Here is an 18,293-nt window from a genome sequence, read left to right on the forward strand (position 1 = left end):
CAGCTCGGTTCGTATGCATGACATCGTCCTTCCCAGCTGACTTCGGTCCAAATGATATGTCCAAGCCCCTTGAGAGCCACACGCACTCACTCACTCAGTCGGACGCGGCGCAGAATGCCACTGGCCAGGGACGGGGATCCGCAGGTAGCGACTCTTTTGATCCACCGGATAAGCCGATTCGGCTCGCTCTAGCTTGTAATCAGTGTCGAAAACGCAAGGTTCGATGCGACGCGCAGCATCCCAAGTGCCGGAATTGCAGTCTCCGTGGCGACGTTTGTGAAACGTCCGATCCCAGAAAGCCGGGCAATTATCCCGCTGTGCGTCGGCGGGCTTCGAGGCATGGTCAAAACAAACGGGCTCGGAGGGCGTCTGATAGAACCCTGTCGCCAAGTACAGGAGCTCTACCTGCTGGGACTGCCCAAGTGGGCCCTGTCTCAGTGAGCTCAATCAATTCGGTGCTGAATCCCACAGCGCCGGCCCCAGTACCCATGTCGGTAGGGGTGGCAATGCCAATATCTGGAGCTGTCACTGGCTCAGCTGTTACTGGTGTGAATGGACCCTGGCCAGAGCTGACTCGCGGCGTTTCCTCGGCGGGGAACTACGTGTCGCCGAGCGTAGGGGGAAGCTCGAAGAGTCCTGCTGTGAATGGCTCCAATGTTTCTACCGTGAGCCCGGCCAATTCTTCATGGCGCACGACTCAGAGTGAACGACTAGGAGAAGATCATTATTCCTGGCAAAGCAGGGCATACGAGGAGACCCATGGCCAGGAGATTGTAGATAATCCCGAGACAGAAGGGGAACCACAGGAGCCAGGAAATGGGGGTACGCACTCTGCAGACGAGGCGGATAGTGCTGACGACGTCTCTAGGCCACGCACCAAGGTAAGTTCTTGGGCATTCTTAGCGTATCCCGTTGAGATCGTCCTCATCCTTGTTGCAAATGCTGATTTGAAGCTCTGTGTTCAGCATCTTGGTGCGAGCAGTGTGCAGTGTCTTTTCAATTTCGTGGATCTGCACCTGGCGCAACTGGGATTCAAACATGACACGCCCCTCTTTAAGCATGGCATGCTTCATACGGAAGAGTTTCCATTACCCATTATCCCTCATATGCCCGACCTACCAGACCAGACGGTATTGAAAAGTTATCTCGACATCTTCTTCGCCAGGATATGGCCAGTCTACCCCGTTCTCGATCGAAAAGCCTTTGAGACGGACATAAACACCGTATTTTTCTTGCAAACAGCCCGAGAGGCGTGGCCAGGGAGTATCACATTATCACACGTTCCTACTCTCGTCTCTATTTATGCAATCACATCGCTTGGTCTGAGTGAAACATCAGACGATTCAGACGCAAGTTTTGACTATCTGACGGCTAGTCATAGCCTCCATGGTCACCTGGTTGCTGTGCCATACACTACCAGCGTACAGGCTCTTTTTCTGCTCGCTCTTGGACTCCGAGCCATAGCCAAGGATGGACAAGCATGGCACATAATCGGTCAAGCTATCCGCATGGCCCAGTCTATCGGGCTGCACAAGTCGGCGAAAAGACACATGTCGGGAGACTATTTCACACTTGGTCCCGAACCGGAAGGTCTCCGTGAACGACTGTGGTGGTCACTGTTTGGGATGGAGAAGCTCATGCAATTAGAATGTGGCCGGCCATCTATTATTGATCGAAGTTACGACTCACTGCAGGTCCTTTCTGACCACGATTCTTCCGACTCTGCTCACCAAAACCGGTACTTTCGTGCCTGGGTGGGTCTCGCTACCTTGATGGGCAATATTTCGCACCGTCTCTACACGCATAAATTCATGGGAGGATCCGCAGAGATGCTTGGTGCGGTGGCCCAGCTTGATCTGGAGTTGTCAGAATGGGAGAATTCCTTGCCAGAGGATTTGAAACCTCGAAGAGCTTTGGTCGGCCATGCGGGACCAGACCATCACATCATAACGACTTTTTTGTCTCAACAATACCATCATGTGAGTTTTCACATCCATTCTTCTCATCATCATACAGATTTGCATTTTTTTTTTTTTTGGTTATATTCCCTATTCGCCCTTTTTGCAACATCGAATTCTGACTATTACCTCTCACTTGGTCACTTTTAGGCTCAACTAAGCATTCTCCGAGTATCCATCATCTTCCCCCAATACAGTATCAGCCAAGAAATCCACCGTCACAGTCCCCAACTTCCCATCCTCAAACGTGTTCTCGATGGCGCCATCACCTGCGCCAACGCCGCTCGAACCATCGTCACCCAGTCCCTCCAGTTAGAAGACCGCGGTCTCAAATCCACTCTCCTCTCCATCTCCCCCACCTATCTCGCTGCCGTCATTCTCGCCCTGGGCGCCCTTCGTCAACCAACCAGCCGCCTTGTCCGATCCGACGTGGAACTTCTCGCCTCAGCCACCGAATACGTAGAAGCCTGGTTCTCACAGCGTGGATTTGGCCCTGCGTTCACGCAAACCTGCGTGCAGTTACGTGAAAGGGTAGCTTATGCATTTGCTTCGCCCCGGTGTGACGATGACAGGGGTACGCACCAGAACCAGCATCTTGCCCGTCGCGCGGGCGAGCCGCGTGGGCCCGGTGCGTCTGAGGGGGGCGGACATGATTCGAATGGGCTTCATCATCGTGGATCCAGAATTGGGGGAATGGCCCGGTAGGAGGAGGAGATGGGTCGCGGGCGGGCCTGAATACTTCTGGGATTGACCAGCTTCATCCAGCGGGGGACTCGTCGGGGATGGGACCATTTGGTGGGTTTGGGTTTGAGGAGGTGTGGAATTTGACGGATTTGGATTTTATGGTGTATGGTGAGGAGAATGCAATTTTTCCATCGTGAGTGGGGAGGACTTGAGAGTTGAGAGCTGATCTCATATCTAACTCTATTAGTGGGAAAAGTTTATAGTTTAAATTTGAATCCATTACCTAATTCTAGCTAACATGTATCCTACATGTAGCGCTATAGCGGCCTATAGGGCTAAGTTATCTATTTTTTTTATTTATGAAAAAGTAATCAACGATACATGCAATAAAGTTGAACCCGCCTCTCGAGTCACTCGAAATCAACATGTCAGGATGAATGGTCACCTACTCCGAACAAGTTAGGTGGATTTAACTTATGCATTATTTTCACACTGGACCCGGCATCAGATCCCCAACGGGCCATCCACCCATCTCTGTTCCCAAATAAAACAAAATGCCATCCACATCCGATCCCAATATATCCCTATGATCAGTATTGACATCCCCACCTAGCACTGCATCCATCCATCAATATACCTTAAATCTCTATCCACCTGAATCAACTCTCTATCCAACCGAGATAGCTCACACTTACAAATGTACATGGATGAGATTTCATTAAATATGTGTAGATTGTCACCTAAAAAAGGCCTCTTTTTGATTGACTTTTATGGGTCTAGGTTAGGGTGAAATGAGTCGATATAGATACGGTTCGGGGAGAGTGACTGATAGTTGGGTGCGCAAAGCGGTTAGTGTCGGTGAAGTTGATACTGTGAGCGGAGGTCGCCGAGTGGAAATATACTCCCGTGTAGTATGTATAGGAAGTCGGAGGTCGATGTCTCAATCGCCCAGCTCAAGTCAAGAGATTAGGTAAACAAAGGCACGAGAAAGATTGGTGTGAATTGAAGAAGAAGAAGAAGAAGAAGAAGAAGAAGAAGAAGAAGAAGAAGAAGAAGAAGAAGAAGAAGAAGAAGAAGAAGAGAAGAAGAGGCTAGGCACATGATCGAGTAAAACAGGTAACACTTCCTTTAGTACGTTCTTCCCTATGAGCTAGCCCTAACTCTCAAAACTTGTCATCCTTTTAGATCTACAGAGATCCTCCGATAATCAACATCCTAGATAGATAATTCCACGATCCGACGCTGTATATCCGCCTTGCACCCGGTAGAGACTTTCCTTAATACCGGATCCTGATGCAAGAGATACAGGTATGAGTGCTGTAGGTGTGCCATGTTCCTATGATCATGTGATCATTGATCCCTTTCCATGTTTCATTGAGCAAGGGGTATCTTTTCTAGATATCATTCCGATATTCGCGCTTATTCTGGCGAGTGGGTAGACAAATATAGCATTTGCTATTCAGAGATAGAACCGTTTAGTCTGAGTGTCACTTGGGCAGATAGGCGAACGGGAGGGAGAGTGAAGATATGGGAAATGCCAGTGAGAGAAAAAATGAGAGTGAGAACATCATCATGGAGAAGAAGAAAAGGAGGGAAGAAAAAAAAAAGAGGAAAAATGGTGGAACGATCACGGAGAGAGAGAGAGAGAGAGAGAGAGAGAGAGAGAGAGAGAGAGAGAGAGAGAGAGAGAGAGAGAGAGAGAGAGAGAGAGCGGGTCATATGATCATCAAAGGCGTCAATATCACAGAGTGATAGAAAAGAAATGAAAATGTGATAGAATAAAACTCCCAAATAGGGTCGCAGCCCTCCAAAGGCCTGCGACGCAGGCTCGATAGAAGATGAAGAGAGATGCTCATGAGCATGTAAGTAGTCCTTTGCAAAGCAAAAAAAAGAAAAGAAATGAGGAGAAAATGAAAAAGAAAAAATCCGAGCAAGAGAAAAGCAACGCGATTTCATCTCCTTCGTTATTCATCCTCGTTTTGGACTCGACTCCTCGATTTGAAACGCCTTGGTGTGCGTGGTTTCGTGCGAGCTGTTAGGAGGATCGCGATCTGGAAGCGCACAAAAGACAGCTTCTAGTGAAAACGCGATGGACGTTTATTTGATTCGCATACGGTATTCGTGTCGGACGAATTCCGCCATAATCAACACAATACTAACGGCCTGTTGATACAAAAAAAACAATAGAGCGGTCAGTCAACGTTCAATCTCGGCAAGCACTTGAAGACTCTCGCGATCGACATGGCACTTCGATGCTAATGCCATACTACGCGTAAAAGGAATATATTCGAGGGGAAACGTTCCTTCATTATGCGCATGCACAAGGTGAGAAAAAAAAATACTCCACTTACCAACAACAAATCCACTCCCTCTGCAATGCCCACCTCCCACCGATCCATCAACCCTCCCAGTTTGAAATCCATCTTCTTTTCCCGCCGGATCGAGACAATCTTCTTGTCTCCCATCATCACCGCCGCCACCGTATTGCTCATCTGCACCACTCGCAGGTCCACATTCTCCCCCACCGCCGCCTCGGAATACCGTCTTGCCGGTGGGAATGAATACGCAAAACTCGTCGCCGGCGCCGGCAAGGCGGGGGGTTCTACGGCCTCGAGCAGTTCGCGCAGTGAATGCGTGGATCGGCGATGTGCAGACGCATACGACGGCAGATGCGTACTCCTTGAGCTGACCGTGTCGGTGGAATGTCGACGACGCAGCGCTTGGCCTCCGCCAGCAACGTTACTGGGATTCGAAGTTGGGTTGGACGTTGCGGTCGCGGTCGCAGTGTACGGCGGGGGCGGCGAGGCCCACCGTCTATATTGGTGATACTGCGAGCGACGAGCCCCGCCACGACCGCCGGTGCGCGTGTGGTTGTACGTGGGGTAATACTCGCTGCGCAGGAACTCGTCGTCGCCAGGATAATCCCCGTACACGCCGGTGGATCGCCGACCAGCACCAGGTCCGGCACCGACTAGCAAGGCATTCTTTACCCGAACCGCCATTTTTGTCTTGGAACCGGTACTCCAGCGCATTTCGGCACCCATGAGCTCTTCACTATTATTTCCACCCCCGCCTCGATCACCGGCGCCACCCTCACCCCCTCTCCCCGCACGCTTGACGCTCCATTCACGCTGCCACCAGTTCCGACGGAGTTCGAGAAGAGGCCGGCCGGCGGCATCTCGAATTTCGCGCGCTTGGGTGCCGCTCCAGAACTTGCCGGTGACGGTGTAGAGGAGGGCGCGGCGGGTGGGGCTGTCGTATGGCTCGTGCATGCGGAGGTGGTGGATGATAAAACCGCGGCCGGAGAGCGTGTTGGTGCGGGTGATGGTGAGGGTCGTGGGGGTGTTGGTGAGGCGATCCGGGCCCGGCGCAATAAGATGAGTGCGACGCAGGGCGATCGGATGGTCGGGGGCTTGAAGCGCTGAAGGCATGATGGAAGATGCGCGAGAGTCTGCAGATGGGGGAGCCTTGACTGGGGGGGGGGGGGGGGGGGGAGGTGGAATCCGCTTGGGCGGGACAAAAGTAGAATGAGGAGCTTCACCCCTGACGGGGAAGAGAGAGGATTCTTTGTATCGCAGACAGGGATGTAGATTGTCTAAAAGAATTATCGAGAAGAGAGTAAGAGAGACAGAAATGGGTGCAAATGAGCAGGTTAGGCCTGGCTGGGTCACGACAATGGAGAGAGAAAGAAAAGGGAAGAAGAGGGGAAGGTCGAGAAAGAGCAGAGGCGTAGGAAGATATGGAGCATCAATGTCCGCGATCTCGACGGGTGGGAGTGCGCCGTGTATCCTCTAAATGACCGGAGAGTTACGAGTCCAATGTGCGTCCCCCGTCCAGATTGGGTTCAAATCCAGGTCCGGATCCAGGTCCAGGTCTCAATCCAGGACCCAGTGAACGAATTATTTGCATGCGCGAGCTCCAGTCTGGCCCGAGCTATGAATTCAGATGCGCACCATGTAATTAATAATCGCTTTACTCCGTCAGCTTTGACACGGAACTTTCTCAAGATAGTTCAAGTCCAGAAAGAGGGGCATCCGTCCAAGGTCTGGTCCAACCACGCCCGCCCACCTTCACTCGGCCTCGAGCTTCCTTGAAGGAGAGGGGGGCAGCCTCGGATACCATGCGATGCCCCTTGACTAGCTTGGCCGGAACTTGCAGGCGCACTAGTTGATCCACTCCAGTCACCAGTGCCAAAAAGGTGTGTTCGCTTGTACCTCATCACATTCGAGATTGGGTGCAGCTTGGGAGTGTCCGTGCAACACCGCGCGAGACGATTGGACCTAGACGAGCTGGGAGACGCGGCCTCTGGGTGCCAAACGGTCAAACAGCGATCGATGGCAGATCGTCTACGATCTCTCTGATTCCTGAAGAACGGAGACAACGGTTCGATCTGCCAGCCACCGCAGGATTACATCATGAGCACTGGGTCGATCGTCATTCTGGGGACCTGACTTCTCCGTTCGCAGCATGTCTCAATGTCACAGTTCCAAAGTTGCTCGCGCGAAACTTGACTGGGAGGGAGCACGGACCAAGTGTGGCGCAGTGCGGAGTCCAGCCCGGACCACGCGTGGGGTCCAGGCACGGCAAGGCGCGTTCACTGGTCAGTACCTGGACCTCGTCCTCTCATCCTATAAGTAGAAGTAATCCCCTCACCTCGCGGACTACTCTCGTCTGAGTATAGGCAATAGTAGAGTGGGGAGGGACAGAGAGAGAGAGGGACGGAAAGTGAGACACTGACCTCGCTTGGCGGATAATGCATCGGTGCGTTGGTCGGATATCGGGTCAAAAAAGAGGACGGGTCAAATCATGACTTTGTAAAAGCTGCACAAGGGTATATTCCTGCTTGAGTGCAGAGGGGGTTACTCATCCTCAAGTATGATTGGAGGTATCGGAGTAGAAACAATTCCCACATGGTGAAAGACAGCGTGGGCGAGTTAGGCAGCGATGTTCTGGGTGCTATCGGTGTTGTCTTGGCATGAGCGCCCGCTCGAATCGGTGACAGATGAGGGGAGGAGTGGAAGTGAGGGGTAGAAAGTTCCGGGTGGGGAAGCTTCCACATTCTACACTCAGTCACGCGTTGCTGAGCTACCACCAAATACGGAACCATCTAGCGCTATTCGGATGGTGAATCTCACGAGTCGACGATTAGTATTTACGGGTAATTCAGAGAGTCAGCGACAGACAGAGAAAAGGACCTAGCTCCAGGTTGTGTAAGCTCTATACTACAGTACTACCACCGATGGCGGATAATGGAGACTTGACTATACCCGTATACCGGATATCCGCGGGCCCACAGCAGTCCTCGATGACTCGATGAGTAGTGTGACAGACCTGACCGACTTGGGACAGTGGAGTCACACATGAAGCAGGCGATTATGCACGACATTATGAAACCGCCTCGGTCCATCAAGAGCTGGGTACAAATGCCCTCTACTGGAGAGTCACACCAGCGCAATATGTCTTCTCAGCGCCATCTTCCATTACACACGAATATTAGAAACAAACCACCGGGAGTCAGTGCTGCGAATATATAAGCTGACTGCATACACCCACCAATCGAAAGAGAAAAATTCAAGACAAAGTTTCTCCAAAGCACATGACGGGACGGGGCTGAAAAGTACAACTGATAGAAGAAAGGTACTGTAGTAAGCTGAGGCGGCTGAAAAAAAAACTACACTGAATATCCGTCCATCCTCATGATCGTGGCTTAGCATTTGCCAACCCCCAAAGTCAGGTGTCGAGGTCTGGACACAGAATGGAGCATTCATATAGCTGCACCGCTCAAGCCCAACTCAGACCAGCATCTGACCCTCATCAAAGAGCAACTTATCAGCCTATCACTCGAATCCCCCACTTTCTCAAATGGCCGTGCACACAGCCACAGCCAAGGCTCAGCGGAGTTTCGCAGTAGTGGCGGAGGACTTGCCCGAGCTAGAGGGAGGCTAGGAAAACTGAGATTAAGAGCGACGCACTGGACGCTGAGTACTCCAATAGTGCCTTTTCAACTCCCTACCGGGCACTCTCTGAATCCATCTTGGATCCCTTCAATTGTCAAATGTGTACGCAGAACTGAAACTGGGCATTCAAAGTTACTTCATCAATTATAGTTCTCGTGCTCTGTGGTGATTATCGCAAACTTTTCACAGTTTTATTTCTTATTCAAGCCTCTTGGCGCATGGAGATAATCTTATGATCAAACAGTTCCTGGAAACCGATTCTACATATTGTATCGCGGTTTCAAATTCAGCAAAACCTGTATCGAGGCACTCTTTATTGCACTGGATAAGACAGTCAGGTAAATTTTAATTGGGATAACCAGATATTTGCTCAATAGTCTTGCCACCCTTGGCTCATATCACATGGCCAGTAAGCTCATGCTACATTTAGACCCACTCGTCTACTTTATCCATCCCCCCCCCCCGCCTTCTATATCTGAGGGTCATCTCATCTTAATCGTGTATTCTTTGTCATCTCTCAGGAACACCCATCATCCTTCTCGCAGTGAACGAAAACCATCAAATTCCGAAATAGACAAAGCTATTCATATGATTTTCATCTAGCCTACTTCTTCTTTGAGATCCAATTTAATCTTCAATGCGCAGCTCTTTTGGCCCTCGGTGTCTGAATGGTGCATGAGTAAATTCAAAGGATTTTTTATTATTATTTTTACTCTCGTGCTATCAAGTTTTCTTCGCGTTGTTAGTACATGGCTACTAATAGAGCAATCCCGTATAACACTACAGGTTGTTGCCGGAGCGTACTGTCCTGTGACTCGCTCTTGTGAACAATAACCCAGACTGGTCGGACCAGGTAGTCACGAGGGATGCATTCGCTGTGTAGGTGCGAAGAGATTGCGAGGCGTAGCAGAGCTCAGTCTTTTTGTAGTTTCTCCATCTTCAAACAAGCTAAGCTAGAAAGCCAGGCACCGTTTTTCGCATGGTGCTGTCTCTACCTTAGACGGAAGATTTGAAATTGCAATCATACCGAGAAGGGTTTCCATTCCGAGTTTCTTCTTTGGTATCCTCTGCTTGAGTGACATGCTTATACTTCGATACAACCTTTTATTGAGGTATCTTCAATGAATCGAGCCCATGTATTCCGATGGGGGGGAGTTCAGGTTGTGAAGGATTTATATACAAACTGATAATTCTATTTTCATCTGGGCGTGCATTCTTTCTTTCTTCGGCAAGATGGCGAATGACCTTTAAAAATCGCTTATACCCACAATGTGTGTGAAATTTTCCATTGAAGAAATCCACTAATCGCCCAACAAGACAATCATCGGTTCCGGCCGAGGAAAAGGCCATCTATATACTCTGAAATATTGGATGGGAAATCACGGATGAGACTGTGCCCCTTGGAGTAAACTAAGAATAAGAGACGTCGCTGCGCAGGATTCCTGGGGCATAGCGTGTGCTAAGTGAGACCAATCTTAGTATCTCCATGAAGACTTACTGGAAATGTCTTCAGGGGAATGATTCATGCAGGAAGGTGACAGAACCAAAAACTGGTGAATTGCGGACATTGCCTAGATGGTGGTACGGGTTCGGACGTGTATTGTATTATATTACCCTACCGTCCGACACGAAGATGACAGAGGAAATAGAATATTAACTTACAGGAAAATGAAAAATATGCGAGTTTGATGGTTGGATTTTGGAGATGAGAAGCTCTCATGATCAGGCTGCATCTGTTCATTGGAAGTAGATATCAATACAAGATCGATGTACTTCTATGATGTTGAAAACTGTCATTTGCAGCCTCTGAATCGACCAAGATCTTCCACACCCTTCCAAGAAACTTCCTGAGCTCCTTCATGTGACACTCTTAAAATTGTTTAACCTCAAGATTAGTGGAAAGGATAGTGAACTCTGGCTGGATTGAGTTCAATTATCAAGATATCCTCATAAAGTAGAAGGGCTTTGAAAGTCCAACAGCCTCATTTCCCAAATATCTTGAATAAAATCCCCAATGTCCTGGGAATTTGCTGCTGAAATTGGGATCTGAATCGTACAGAATTGGGAAATGGAATTCAAAAATTCAAATGTAGTATTTTCAATTCGCATCTTGATAGTGCACGCCTACTAACCACAAGCTTCCAGCTACAAGTACTCGCGCAGCCAAATGAAAAATGATGTCAGCAAAACCATTACCGAAGACACCATGCCCACGGATCCTGCTATTGGAAAGCCTACTGACTTTGATTCATTTCCCCTCCAATCGATGTGGTTTTGAATTGGAGGGTCTTTCCTTGCTGTATTGAATATCCAGCGACTGGCAAAGCCCAGAAGAGTCTGTGCGGGACTTTTTCAAAGAGGCCATTTAACCCGATGAGGTAATGAACCAATGAACAGACATCCAACTGCTCTCTATGCTCTTGCATCGTATATCTGATCCTCTGAGATGTTCCTTCAACAAGCAAGGCTGCTCCTTCCACCCTCGGTCAACACTGAATGCTGCACGTGAAGCAGCGGACCCACCGTGCTCTGAACGTAATTCCAATTTCGATCATCCTTTTCACGCCTTCCCTTACATTTTTAGTAGGCTCTGCACTTAAGCTTTGTTCCGCATCCTTAAAACAAAACTTCCTGTGTTCAGGGATTGCGCTGAAAAGCATAGCATTATGTACCCCTTACAATCGAGGGCCAAATTAACAGTATGACTAGGGAAACTTCGTTTCCAAGATACCCCAGAGACATAGTTCAAGAACGCATTGCGATCTAGAAAAGATCGATCAATTCATATTGCAAAATTCACCCTCAAAAAACAGACCAATTTCCCAGCAAGAACATAAAGTTGGTGCACTACCCGTTGATCGGGATTAAAGAGTCTAAAATTAGCAGCGCACGGGCCAGAAGGAGAATTTCGAATGGTCAAGTGAGAGAAAGAAATCGCGGGTTCTAGAACATCACCTGACCGGCGGTCGAGTCCGCCACCCGCCCGGGTCGGTCCAAGTCGCTGCAGAAAGTTCACCCACATTGTAATGGGAGAGATTATAGCGAACGTTCCTCTCAAATTTTTCTCAGATGGGACTTGAAAAATTCTTCTTGGAGCTGTTGGTTCTTAGACCACAACAAAGCTCTTTCGGGATTTCCCTCTTTCCAGTGGAAGAGCTGTGGATAGAATGTATGGTTCGTGTTTCGATTCTCTGACATTTTGACTGTACAAGTACTACTATGTACCGTAGTACCACGCTATATGCAGGGCACCGGCCGTGGCTTGGGGCTACTGTACGTTCAAACTTTGACATCGCATTTTCTCCGTCTTCTACACAACTCGACCTTTTTCGAGGATTGACGGTATCTGGCTCAATGGAATGTCAAATCATATGTGGGTCATGAATTAATGCTGACGAGTCGTGATTGACCCACGTGGAGAGAGCGACCTGGAGGCGGTGACGAATGATGAAAGTTCACATGTGTGATGATCTACGTATATAGTGGACGCAGGGGCGTTGACACGATGATTGACATTGGATGGCGAAAGATCCGCGTTGGAAGTAGGTTACTTGGGAATGTATTGCTCTGATAATCCACGTTGATACACCGTATCTTCGTGGCTGTGTTTCGAATATAACTGCTCTCAGGCTCCGGTCCACTGCCGAATTAGCGTCAGCTTTGGGCGATCAGTTGGGCCAACTTGTTCCCAAGTCTTGCGTCTGTCCCGGATGACGGGAAGTGACGTGTATGTTCAGGGATTATTTATGAAATGCACGCAATTTTGTTATCGTCGATTGAGTATAGAGCATGACGTCTAGTGTGCATGCCACTATACAGTTCCTCGAAAGGTCATCTTGGGCATAGTACAAGATCCTCTGGCCATGGGGGTTGGTTCCCCGGTCCCGTTCCAATGATGTCGGCCCAATGGCACAACATTGATGGTGACATGGCCCTGGTATAGCACGATATGAGCCTGCCGTGCGACATACACTCTCCTTTTCGGTGAGCTTCACAATACAACTAGACTTGACTCACACAGCTCCCTCCGTCGGGTGAGAAACCGAGCTGCTTCACACGGTACTCATAATTGAGTGACAGGCAAAGTGGCTTCTTTTCCAGTTTTCCTTTTTTTTCTGACGTGACCCAGGCCTCCTCGGCTCCAACGGCAAAACACCGACTAAACATGACTCGTCAATGGGATCCACCTGGCCACTTTACAACCCACGAATCCCCCGCATTCGCTATTTATGATTGGCCAACATCACAAAATTGGACCCTCTGTCGGCAATCCTCCTGAAAAGTAGATACAAAGAAGCATCTTCTCCGCGCGGACTCTTCCCCTGTCTTTTTCATCTTTCCAAACTCCTTTGCATCTAATCATAATCGAACCTGAGCCTGACATCCATCTTATTTTGATTGCTTTCCTCGTCATTTTCAACCGAGCGCCGGCATCTCCCAGCTCAGCTCAGACAGAAATACTCACATAATCGATACCTTTGCTCTGACGCAGGTCATCTATCTCCCAATTGATCCGCTCTGTTCCGGCAGGCCTCCTCCCTGCCGCCATCTCTCTGACACGAATGTCCTATTTTGATGAGAACAACCCTGAAACTCCTAACCTCCAATCCGATCAAGGCTTGGGGTCTCGATCCCGAAAGTGGAGGAGGAACACCACTCAGACATCCAGCATGGCGCAGCGCAGTCTCCAAACTCTCCTCTCGCACGAGTCTCGCAAGATGACGTGATTGAGAAATCCAGCGCGACTTCCATCCCCAATCGTTGGAAGACGGTCAGCCAACGCATCCGAGAACGAGCAGGCACGATTGCCGAGGCACTTGGCCGGCCCCATGAAAGAGACTCGGACGACCTGGGGGCAAGCTTGTCCCCCGAGTGCTACGGGGCCACCGACGATATTCGAAGCTATGAAGCGCGTACTGCAGTGGACGAGGAGCAACGTCTGATGGGGACCGATTACAATTCCCAAGCACAGCATTTGCTCCGGCAATTGGGACTTCGTCATCATCGGCGACAGTCAAGCGGTGTTCGAGGTCAAGATGCTGGCGAAGGGCTGTCTGGCGCAAGTACTCCCGGCGCCATCACCCCCGGGGAGAGTGGAGCATCTACTCCTCTCAACGGAGGCCTGCTATCGCATCTGCTTCGTGTGTATGCCAATAATATGGAATCGGCGAGCCGAATGAGCGTGGCCACCACGGCTGCCGCCTCTGACCCCGAAACGGAAACTCTTCCACCCAAACAATTCGGCTCAGGGACCCCTGGTACTGCGACGCCCGGGAGTATGGGTATGGGAACGGCTACGGGAACGAACACGGGGCCTGTGACCCCCGGTGGAGGCACCCCGACAGGAAAGAAAGAAAAGGTCAAATGGTACAAGAGCGCCAACAACAGCAAAGAAAATTTGGCCCAAAAGTCGGGCGGTCACCATTACACCTCCTCGCTCATCTCTGCCTCGATGGGCATGGGCCGAGTGGGTGTTCCCGGTGCCCAGGGTCCTCCACCCATGACCGCAAAAGAGAGACGCAAGCAGAAACGAAGGAGTGCCAAGGAAGTCAAATTGACGGTGCACATTGCCGCCATGTTGGCCCGTCAGCAATACATCATGCAGCTCTGCCGTGCGCTGATGAAGTACGGTGCACCTACCCACCGCCTGGAAGAATACATGGTCATGACCTCCAATGTGCTCGACGTGAACGCGCAATTTCTGTACATTCCCGGCTGCATGTTCATGTCATTTGACGATCCGTTGACTCGGACTGCTGAAGTAAAGATCATCCGTGTGGTGCAGGGTCTAGATCTCTCACGGCTTGCCGAAACCCACAACGTCTACAAGAATGTTGTGCACGACGTGATCAGTGTGGAGGATGCCACTGGACAACTGGATGCGATTATGCAACGGAAGCCCCGATACAATCGTTGGATTCTTATCCTCCTCACGGGTCTTGCGAGTGTCGCTGTGGGTCCCTACGCCTTTTCTGCTCGACCCATCGACTTGCCTATCATTTTCGTCCTCGGGTCTTTGGTCGGATTTATGCAACACATTCTTGCTCCCACATCATCCACTTACACCAACGTACTTGAAGTCTCTGCCGCCATCCTCACCTCCTTCCTCGCCCGTGCCTTTGGCAGTATCAGCCACAACGGCGAGCGTGTGTTCTGTTTCGCCGCCATGGCTCAATCCTCCATCGCCATGATTCTCCCCGGGTTCGCTGTCCTCTCATCCTCCCTCGAGCTGCAAAGTCATCAGATGAACGCGGGATCCATCCGCATGGTTTTCACGCTCATCTACTCTCTCTTCCTCGGCTACGGTGTCACTGTCGGCACGACCATCTACGGTCTCATAGACAACAACGCCACTGCAGACTCGACCTGCCCCAACGCCACGGCTGTCTGGGGCAACGAATACATTCAACACTTCCCCTTTGTTGCCCTCTTCTGTCTTTTCGCTGCGCTCATCAATCAAGCCAAATTCAAACAACTCCCGGTCACCGTCATCATGGGCGTGTGTGGCTACGTCACCAACTACTTCTCCACCAAGAAGCTGGGTGCGAACCAGGTCGCCAACACCGTCGGAGCATTCACCATTGGCCTGCTGGCTAATCTGTACTCGCGTATTTGGCATGGCCACGCGGCGGCAGCCATCATCCCGGGCATCTTCACGCTTGTCCCGTCAGGATTGGCCAGCAGTGGCTCCATCTTGAGTGGATTGCAATATTCCGAGGCCGTAAAGAGCGGCAATGTGAACAATACGAACAGTAGCACGAGCGGGAGTAACCTACTGGGCTTGGGATACGGAATGATCCAGACCGCGATCGGTATCTCGGTGGGTCTATTTGTCTCTGCATTGATTGTGTATCCGCATGGAAAGAAGAGGAGTGGTATTTTCAGTCTGTAATGGGAACTTGATTGGTTTTTTTTTCCAGCGGTGGATCGACTATCCAGGAGCTTTTGATTCCTCATGCATTGTTTGGCGACCTTTTTTGCATCTTCATCACATGACTGCATCTTTCATGTCTTCGAGTCCGTTATGGCGGAGAGACCTTGTACTCACAGATTCGTTTATGATGTCTGTTTTTTTCCCCTTCCACTTGCGTCTTGTGGTTTCTTTTTTTCCTGTTTTTTTTCTCTTGTCATGCATCTCGAATATCTTTTTTTTTTGATAAAAACGAGCGGAGTTTTGGTTGGCATATTCAACTTTATCCTGAGATGGGATCCGAGCGAGCGTCCATTGGATTTTCCTTCTGGTGTTTATTTTTCGACCACTGTGTTTCGCTTTCTTTCCTCTAACTGCATATTAGAGATAATTGCATCTCCACATAGATGTCCAGGAATCAAAATCTTGGGAAAGATCGACAAATGTCTCTTATAAAGTACGCAGAAGATCACTCGCACTAGTCTTTAATCTACAGTACGCACTACCGGCTTAGTACAAGCCATCTATAGGTCCATATATGGATTGAGTTGAGGTATCTACAGGACGTAATATAACCGAGTAAATGCAGAGTGCACGATTTCAGACCCCTCGCCTCCAAGCAGCCAGAGACCTCAAAGGCAGAATGATCGCTTCTCATGTGTCTCGCTCACCAATTCATGCATTCTGACTTTGATCGCTTGGTAAGTTTTTACTAGTACAGCATATGTCCAATAGCCTGATCAGCATCGGGTACTGGGATAAGAGAGGATAGTACAGAATCATGTTGTTTCCGACGGGCTTGTCAAGGTTTTGTTTTTTGCTAAATCAGTCGAGAAGGGAAAGAGAAGAGATGAGATGAGAAAAGAAAGGAAAGAGAGAAAATGAAACTCGTTGACGAAAGCGACTCGCTTTATTTCAATTCACGATAAGACTATTACTTCAGAGAGTAGAGTGCAATCTTCTCTCATTCACGTAGAGCACCCGTTTCTCCCGAAATCTTCAATTCAATATAGTGTCTTGCCTACATACGTAGTAAGAGGTCGATCTGTATCGAAGACTAGACAGATGTGTGTACCACCTTCGATCGTGCAATTGAGTACATCAGTGCCCTTGAAGGCGCAAAGCCATAATATTCTACGGCGGATCGCTTTGACACTTGAGTATTTGATTGGTCCATTTGGGTGCAAAAGGTTTGAGAATTGAGGTAATGACTCAACAGATGAGTTAGGTGCCTAAGATACTACGTCTAGGTCGTAGTTTGTAGTATCTGGAGGGTTCCGCAGTTATATTTCCATTGACCAGATAGAGATTGCGAAATAGTAGTGGCAGCGGCACCGAATTTTGAAGATTTGAATGAGTGCCCGCCCAAAAAAAAGCAAACTAGAACCCCCCCAACCAAAAATGAGAAAAAAATCTCGGTCAAATCGAGGCGGGCGCGGAGACTGGTATGTATTGTTTTTTTAATTTATTTTCTTTTTCATGTATTTTTGTGGGTGCTCGCCGGTAGGTTCCGAATTCCAGACTTCGACTGGGTAAAAGTGAGCATAGTGCCTAAATGTCCGGTGTCTTGTCTCTCGATGGGGCGTTGATGCCCGGAAGAGGGTCCTTTTGCCGGGGTTATGGCGATGGTCAGCAGTTGCAATCTACGTGCCATTGTAGGTGTGCATTGAAAGCGACGGGTGAAGTTTTACGGTTGGGGGGAGCTTTTTCTTTTGTGGTTTTTAAGCACAAAAATTGAAACAAAAAAAAAGACTTGGTGAAAGAATTTGGACGAGAGGATATAATATTTTGGATTGCCGGTCTGAGTAGATGAGAGCAATGATGGGATGGAAGAAAAGAGCGGAATGACTCGGGAAGTGTGGAAGAATTATTGCCCGTGGATAAGGGAGAGAGAGAGCCTAGCATGACTTGGCAACAAGAACGTGAATTATTTTTTCTTCGAAAAAAAGAAACAAACAAGTTGATGGAGCAGACAAAGACTCTGCTTGACCACACCAACCCTCCCTCGTCATCGCTCCGTCCCTGAAATGAAGGCGCAACCTCCCAACGTGATGATGGCGGATGTCATCCCAACTTTTTCCAGCTTCTCCCTCCCACTCTTTCTGGGGAATCCCCGCGACTCCGGCTTTTCCCTCACCCACAAAAATGGGGAGAGGAGTGGAAATCTTCGCAGTGGGGTGGGCAGGAGAAAAAGGAGGGGCAGGTTGGATTGATGGTGGAATCAGCAGTTGACACTGTCTCTTTCTCTTGTCCACACTCCACTATTACGGAGATGGGTTGGACGAGCCTGCGAGGACGGTGTTTGAATTCTACCAAGTCAGGTCCTGCCGATCCACTTTTCCAGGAGCATCCAGCGTATCCTTTTTCATCCGGTCATGGAGGGATATTCAGGGTCTAGTGGGTTTGTTTTTCTCTTCAACCGAGCGCCCAGCAGAGACGCGCAGAGAAGAAGCTCTGCTGCTTTTATTTTCTTCCCATCATATACTCTTCGGCATCCTGAGGTGTTCAGATTCCGAGATTGTCCTTCTCTGCCGAATCAACTCGGGAATCCGAGCCTCGCGCGCAGTGTGGACAAGGTCCGTGGTCAGCCCGTCTGGGCACCCGTTCAGCGGTGTTGCCGCCCTGCTGTCCGGACGAGGCGTCCGGAACCAAAGGTCTTTCGGCGCTAGTGTCAAGCCGATGAGAAAAAGGCGATGATCGACTTCCCCGAGGGGGGCCAGGTGTGGTCCGGAATTATTCCACCTATCCCGGGATGGGTAAATTGGGGGGTTCAATCAAGATGGG

The 18,293-nt window shown here is 49.6% G+C and overlaps 4 protein-coding genes across 4 annotated transcripts; 2 read left to right on the plus strand and 2 right to left on the minus strand.

Annotated features, from left to right (window-relative positions):
• Nucleotides 1–17: 17 nt before the first annotated feature.
• On the plus strand, nt 18–2,839 carry POX_h09523 (uncharacterized protein; the record flags this gene model as incomplete). Its single annotated transcript, XM_050118276.1, has 3 exons — nt 18–1,979; nt 2,109–2,586; nt 2,724–2,839. The coding sequence occupies 3 exons, from the start codon at nt 18–20 to the stop codon at nt 2,837–2,839; spliced, it is 2,556 nt and encodes an 851-aa protein (XP_049965063.1).
• A 1,771-nt stretch (nt 2,840–4,610) lies between these two features.
• Nucleotides 4,611–6,073, minus strand: POX_h09524 (uncharacterized protein; the record flags this gene model as incomplete). Its single annotated transcript, XM_050118277.1, has 3 exons — nt 4,611–4,693; nt 4,757–4,805; nt 4,994–6,073. 3 exons carry the CDS (start codon nt 6,071–6,073, stop codon nt 4,611–4,613), a joined length of 1,212 nt encoding a protein of 403 aa, XP_049965064.1.
• A 3,306-nt stretch (nt 6,074–9,379) lies between these two features.
• Nucleotides 9,380–9,681, minus strand: POX_h09525 (uncharacterized protein; the record flags this gene model as incomplete). The annotated part of the gene is made up of 2 exons (XM_050118278.1): nt 9,380–9,517; nt 9,595–9,681. The coding sequence occupies 2 exons, from the start codon at nt 9,679–9,681 to the stop codon at nt 9,380–9,382; spliced, it is 225 nt and encodes a 74-aa protein (XP_049965065.1).
• A 2,813-nt stretch (nt 9,682–12,494) lies between these two features.
• On the plus strand, nt 12,495–15,491 carry POX_h09526 (Pheromone-regulated membrane protein 10; the record flags this gene model as incomplete). The annotated part of the gene is made up of 3 exons (XM_050118279.1): nt 12,495–12,536; nt 12,621–12,658; nt 13,217–15,491. The coding sequence occupies 3 exons, from the start codon at nt 12,495–12,497 to the stop codon at nt 15,489–15,491; spliced, it is 2,355 nt and encodes a 784-aa protein (XP_049965066.1).
• Between the last annotated feature and the right edge of the window lie 2,802 nt (nt 15,492–18,293).

The sequence above is a fragment of the Penicillium oxalicum genome, chromosome VIII (genome assembly GCF_001723175.1).
Source record: "Penicillium oxalicum strain HP7-1 chromosome VIII, whole genome shotgun sequence".
In the NCBI taxonomy this organism is placed as follows: Eukaryota; Fungi; Ascomycota; class Eurotiomycetes; order Eurotiales; family Aspergillaceae; genus Penicillium; species Penicillium oxalicum.